Raw genomic sequence first — 6,525 nt, forward strand, 5'->3', positions numbered from 1 at the left:
TGTCCCTCCCACATCAAAATCCACCAACTTATTTACTTAGAACATATTTCTCTCCTGATTCAGACCAGATGACTTTTATCCCTGGACAAAGCAATATTATACATAGGGCACTCGTATTTTAGCCACGGTTTACTTCTCAAGGTTAATTGATGGACTTGTATCATGATGTTTTTTTTAATCTGTTTGCCTTTCATTCTGATGTCACCCATGCACCAGCATAGGACCTTTTGCTGAGCAAGATTATGCCAGAAGCGAATGGAAACACAATGCTGAATCAAACCTGCTCAGCCAGAGCACTGCATTAGACAGGCCTACACAGATTTCACAACGACCTTTAAAACGACCACTAATTTCAGGCTTCAAACTATTACGGGAACAGAAAGCCTTTCAAAATGAGCATGTGTATGTGTGTGTTTAAAAATGTCTTTCTGCACTAGATCCTCAGGAAACCTTCAGTTTAAAGCTTTTAAACCGTGGGCTCAACACTACCTGTCATCTCTCACCCTACAGACTGATGGAGCTTGTGGAGTTATTACACACATTCACACCACACACACTCACACGTACACGAATATAGAGCAAAGCGTTATGACGTGCCTGCTGCATAATGGTCATAATGTGTGACAAAGGTTTCGCATAGCAGTTACACTACTGTAGACGGAATAAAAAAGAACTGTTTAGCAATATATGTTTACATATTCGCAAGAGAATACAGAATTCAGCTGATGCCGGATGTGCATGTAAATCATACAATTGACAAAAGGGTTAAGTGTTCGTAATTTAATTGAGAATGCTTTTTAAATTCTAATTTAGTTGAAGGAAGTATAACTGACATAAACACGATGAAAAACAGCATAAAACTAAAAAAGGAATGTTTGTCAAGACATACTTCACATTATACCTTGACAACCCCTTGTCTGAAAGTTTGAATAAAATCTTCATTAAGCTTCTTAAGTTTTAAGCACTGAAAAAAGAAAGCGCAGAAACTTTTTTCAATCAGAAATGGCTAGTGAATTGATAGTGGATAATTACAGAAAAGAAACAGTAACGAGCACATGAACTTTAATGGGAAATTTCGAAGTAGAAAAACAGAATAAATAAATACATTGCATAATAATATTTAGTAAAAAAAAAAAAAAAAAAAAAAACTAAATGAAATAATATTTTGGTAAAATGTACTCCAATAATCTTTTACTTATAACTTTGAAAAAATGAAAAAGTTTTATTACTTTTGAAATGCCACCTGCACAATTTAGAAAATGTATACACACCCTCATATTAATAAATAAACTTACTTTTTATGTGTCAGGGTTGAAGAAAGCTTTACCATAATAACGTTTCTCCAACTGAGACCAATACAATTAATAATTGTAATTCAACTTCCTGTAGTGCGTCAGTAATTCAATTTAAATTCACGTGAAATTTGATGAATTCCATTTAAATTCACGTGAATTCTTAAATCCCATTTGATTCACCCAGTGAGTTTTATAATACAACAACTGCTCTTATATAAAGTGAAACTGGCTTTGTACTGATGCCAGACTTCATTTGTTATGAATAGCTTGATTTTTTTTTGCTGTGTGTCCTCCAAATAAAAGTGCTTTTAGTTTCCACAGCATTTCATTTATTGGCTTATCTAAAAATACCGTGACCAGATGGATATTTAATACATTAACTATTTGCGCATTGATCTTTCAGGAAGAAATGCCTACATTGTGATCTACACATACCAAGATTTAAGATGTCGGTCATTCCGCCCACCCATAATGATTTTTCCAGTATTGGCGGCTATTCAGTGTGAACCATACGAGCGTGTGTGTGTGTGTGTGTGTGTGTGTGTTCGTTTATGTGCTAATGTCCTTGTCACCTTCCTTTTCAAAGCGTCTCTCACTGCATCAGCATTCATAATATCACCTCTCATTAACACAGAAAAATTACTGACACAGAGGGAAAGAGAGGCAGAGATAAAGAATGAGAGGAGAGAGAGATGCATAGCGAAAGAGAGAGACATGAAGAGACTCTTCATTTCACCTCCTGCAATCACTTTACCCATATAAAGAGCCTCTGAATCTCACTCTCATATGGATCCCACAGCTGAGACCCTCCGAACACACTTATGGACAGGTGCTTCGTTTCCAGATCTTAGTCTCTCTCCGGTGTGGATTACACAACACATACACGCTACACACAGGCTGCATCCCAATTGGCATACTTTGCATTCTGAAGCTAAGCATATAACTGCTGAAGTGTACGGTAGTGCTGGGACTCAATATATAAGAGACTGTAGCCATATATTTAGGATTTTGGGGCAAGTTGTGCTCGTTTACGAATCAGATATCGGAAACCTGCATAACTGGATTCCTCTGTGTTAAAGGTGGTAATAATGGAAGCACATTTCAGGCACAGGATGAAAAAAAAATAATAAAAATTGTTACTTTTTATTTCATAATTCTTTTTTTACTTTTTTTTTAGGTTTACATCTTACAATTCTTTTTTTTTCTTTTCTCTATGTAATGAAAGTGGTAATTGACACTTTTTTCACAGTTCTAATAGAAAACAAATCATAATTATAGACTTAGTATCTCATAATTCTGACTTTGCTCCTTAAAATTCTGAGTTTATATCTCACAATTCTATTTTATCTGTTTATTATCTTCGATTTGGACCCAAAATGTTAACTGCAACTTCTTAAACTTTTTAAAATTTTACTTTTTCTGATGACTTTTTTTTTGTTTTATTTTATTTTTTTACTATAAAACCAAAAAATGTGATTCTTATGTCGCAACATAAAGACTTACGAGAAAAGAAAAAAATGATCCCAGGGCTGAAATGCTTCCATAGTTTATGACGCTGTTAAAAACAAATCATAAAACAAGTAACAGTTTAACCACAACTAACAACTTTCTTGATACCTACAGCACTGGCATACATTTGAAGCACGTTCACAGTTTCCTGCTATTTTTTTCAGCTTTTCACTTCTAACAGCTCTCATGCTATTATGTGTTCAGACATCATTTGACCGATTGGCGTTTCCATATTATATAGCAGATCACGTGCATATTCATCCTCCACCATTTTTTGACAGTCTGTGAGAAACATGTTCACCTAAAAAGCACAAAAATACTATCTACCAGCAATTTTAACCTATTTTATGCTTGCACGCTACATTATACAAATATAAACACAGCCAAACACAGACAAGCTCAAGCCCACATTCATTGTTCAGAGGTCTATCATAAACACTAAACAGCCCCTGACCCTAAAATGCACCTTTTACGTTTTATATTTTTTAATTAACAAGCTTAGCTGCCGATTTATAAAGCTTTTGGCTTGTAGCAAAGCCAACAAAATAATGTTCGGTAAGCTTTGCTGTTCTTCAGGGGATGTTTAGAGAAATCCCAAGCAGGCTAACAAAAACACAAAGACCTTCCTTTGACTTTTGTTTCTAAATTAAGCTAATTATAATGAGTACAAGACCTTTGAGGGGACATTTGGTCCCTATATAGAAAGCAAAACACACACACGAGTGTCCCAGCAGCAGGAGGAAATGCAGCGAAAAACTCACGTCGCGGAATTTGTTCCAGTATTTGCTTTTGTCGTACTGGGACACGGTGCTCATCCACTTATCGTTGTCCAGCGGGTTTCCGTCACTGCTGCCGGTAACGGACACCGTCAGAACCACCAGAGGCACGAACAGACCGAGACTCAGCATCATCTGGAGGAGAGAGAGAGAGCAGGTGAAATTAGGCGCGGGGCACTTGAGGTAAAGACGTCAAGCCTTTTTGAGTTTGAGAGGACTTCGTTTTAAACACGCCCAAAATATAAAATATTAAAAAGCTCGCTGTCTGATTGTTATCCAATAAACAACTCCAGATCCTCGCAGGCAGGGCGCGGATTATTTCTGGATTATAAATCCGCTGAATATGTCCATCTGATATGATTAATCGTCCCTGAGGAGAAAATCTGATAACGGACTTTAACGGTCGCGCTTCCCCGCGCGCGACTCCTTGAGCGCGAGCTCCACCGACGTCTGCGTTAATTGGCTTTATTTTATACAGACGTTATTCATCGTGCGCTTCACTCACCTCAAGACGGGACGGTTCTCTGCTCCCGAGCGGGTGACTGGAGACCGGGCGGGACCGTAAAGTATCCGAGACACTGGAGGGTGAGTGAGTGAGTGAGTTTCCTCAGATCCTCGCAGCTGCTGCACTGAACACAACCGGGAGAAACGGACCCGTGTAACGGAACGGTGAGCGACTCCGCCCACTCTCAACCCTGACTCCGCCCACTGTCCTCTCTCTCTCTCTCTCTCTCTCTCTCTCTCTCTCTCTACACTAAGCGACGCGACTCGTCAAATGATAACCACGTGACTCAATCTCAAACCAAATGCAGTTGCTAGAATGATCAAAACATGTATATTATAACAAGGTTGCAGTTTTGTCACGTCGCGCGCACATAACTTCTTCCCAAACGACGCGCAATGCATTGTGTACTTACACGCTATACTTACTTGCGTACTCAACCATGTAGTATATTAATTTTATAAGGTTATTTTGCCAATAATAACCGGAGTCTGACAGCTCCTTCGCGATGTAATAAAGCCTAAGTGCATGAAGTGTCCAATATTGTACTTATTTAAGTGCATCATCCGGGTATTTAAAGCGCACTTTTTCATTTTGCAATTTTCAATGTGAACCAAAGGCTATGATGCCTTAAAGGCACGCGCTATTTATACTATAAAACGTCCTACGATAGTGCGATTTGGGACGCACCAAGTCTTTGAGTCTCAGAAACAATGCAGAACAAAGGGAGTGGTGCATTCAGCCGGGAATAAAGGCGGAAGTTGAGGTGCGCTGGAGGTAATACGCAGGTGTCGGCTCTAAGCTGTAAAACATCCAGTGCTGTGCGGAGGGAATCAATACACGCTCCCTGATCACTGCTAACAAATTAAAACCAGCCTCGGTTTTCATTTGGAATCAACCTATAATGGCTCAGAACTGCCTGCTGTCCACTGCAGAGATTTCAGCTGCAGGGGAGGCAGAGTGATGGGAATATTGGCTCATTTTTAATTAAAGAGAATAAATAAGTCAATAGATTAAGCTCATTAGTATACATATAGCGCGCGAGACTGATATTTGTAGGCGTTCCCCGATGAGGGAGCTGTCCGTTCAGCACCACAACACCGCGGCTTTTACTCCAGCTTTGTAGGCTGCAAAGAAGCCGCTTCTGATGCGCGCAAACGCTACGCAAAGCACACTGTTTGTTTCTTGAATGTGCGCCATTGGTAAAAAATGTAAAGACTAACAAACTGCTGTAAATTTGAGCCGGACCGTGATGATATATTAAAAGAATATAAACAGTAGGATTTGGAATTAGAAGCATACGGGTTTTAAATAACTAATTCAGCTGACAGGAAACGTTCTCAGAACGTTCTACCAAAGTTCTCTCAAAGTTCTAAATTAACATTCTTCCTATATGGTTAACAGTACTTTATTTAAAGCTATCCGGGCTGCGTTTGCCGAAAAGAATCGTAAAGCTAAGATGAAAGTTGCTTCATTGGATAGACTTGAGCTCACGGTGCTTTTTGGGTCACATTCAAAAGTAGCATCGCCATAATGTTTGGAAATAAAATGTAACGTTCACAGAAAAAAAAGTTTTGAGACTCCACAAAATGGGTACTTTTTCAAAACTATAAAAGGTTGAAATCATTCCATTCTGACAAATGCAACATAATATAAAGAAGTGATGAAAAAGGAGACACTTGTCCTTGAAGAGTTCATAGCACAGTTGTGGCTGTTTTATAATTATTTTTCTTCTATATGGTACTGTGTGATAGCAGGGCTGACATGTGACCTACAGAAAAAAGGATCTGAACCTGTTTATGCACCAAAATGTAAAGCGAGGAGAAAAAAAACCCGCCTCAGAGCCACCTCTGAGATAGATAGCTGCAGTAATCTGGCTTTTACTGCGGCACTGAATCTGTGAAGCGGCCTTAACTCTTTAATGCAAAGACAGCTCTACTTTAATACATCATGCTAGACTTTTTAAACAAATTTTAACGCAATACAATTGATCGCTAAATGCGTTGTAATGGAACTAGTGCATTAGTGCACCCAGACTCAAAGCCATGTTGTGACAGGTTAAATGTTTGTGGCGGTGGTACCCCGCAGTGGTTTATTCGTGAGTTGTTGAGATGCTCACGGACACGAGACAATTTCTCTGTATGCGCGTGTTTGCGCGTTTAATTTATTCCGTTCTACTCCATTGGCTTAATGCTGTTAATGTTAAGTGGCAATATTTTAACATGGCTAATGCAGGTCAGTGCAGTTTCTGATTATGCGCTGTTAACATTTTACTCTTTTAAAGTGTTAGAGTGTGAAAACCCCCATCAGCCACAGCCCAGATATTGACACAGCTGAAATCCGCATGATGTATTTGAGAAATCCAGCTGAATGGCGTGGAGACGAGAGATGCATTAAATTGTAAATGAGAGAAACGCTGAGCACACTCACCACAGATAATTTT

General features: G+C 38.9%; 1 protein-coding gene across 2 annotated transcripts in view; it reads right to left on the reverse strand.

Moving 5' to 3' along the window:
• The window catches only part of spock1 (SPARC (osteonectin), cwcv and kazal like domains proteoglycan 1), a 150,490-nt gene extending 146,234 nt beyond the window's left edge, over positions 1–4,256 (reverse strand). Inside the window, exons 1-2 of one of the 2 annotated variants that reach the window (XM_043257922.1) lie at positions 4,086–4,256; positions 3,566–3,715 (exon numbers count right to left, since the gene is read on the reverse strand). In XM_043257922.1, the coding sequence (XP_043113857.1) occupies positions 3,566–3,715 (150 nt within the window). In that variant the 5' untranslated portion in view covers positions 4,086–4,256. The remainder of the gene's footprint in view (positions 1–3,565; positions 3,716–4,085) is intronic. The other variant, XM_043257921.1, reaches the window with a different exon arrangement.
• Between the last annotated feature and the right edge of the window lie 2,269 nt (positions 4,257–6,525).

The sequence above is a fragment of the Puntigrus tetrazona genome, chromosome 14, assembly GCF_018831695.1.
Source record: "Puntigrus tetrazona isolate hp1 chromosome 14, ASM1883169v1, whole genome shotgun sequence".
In the NCBI taxonomy this organism is placed as follows: Eukaryota; Metazoa; Chordata; class Actinopteri; order Cypriniformes; family Cyprinidae; genus Puntigrus; species Puntigrus tetrazona.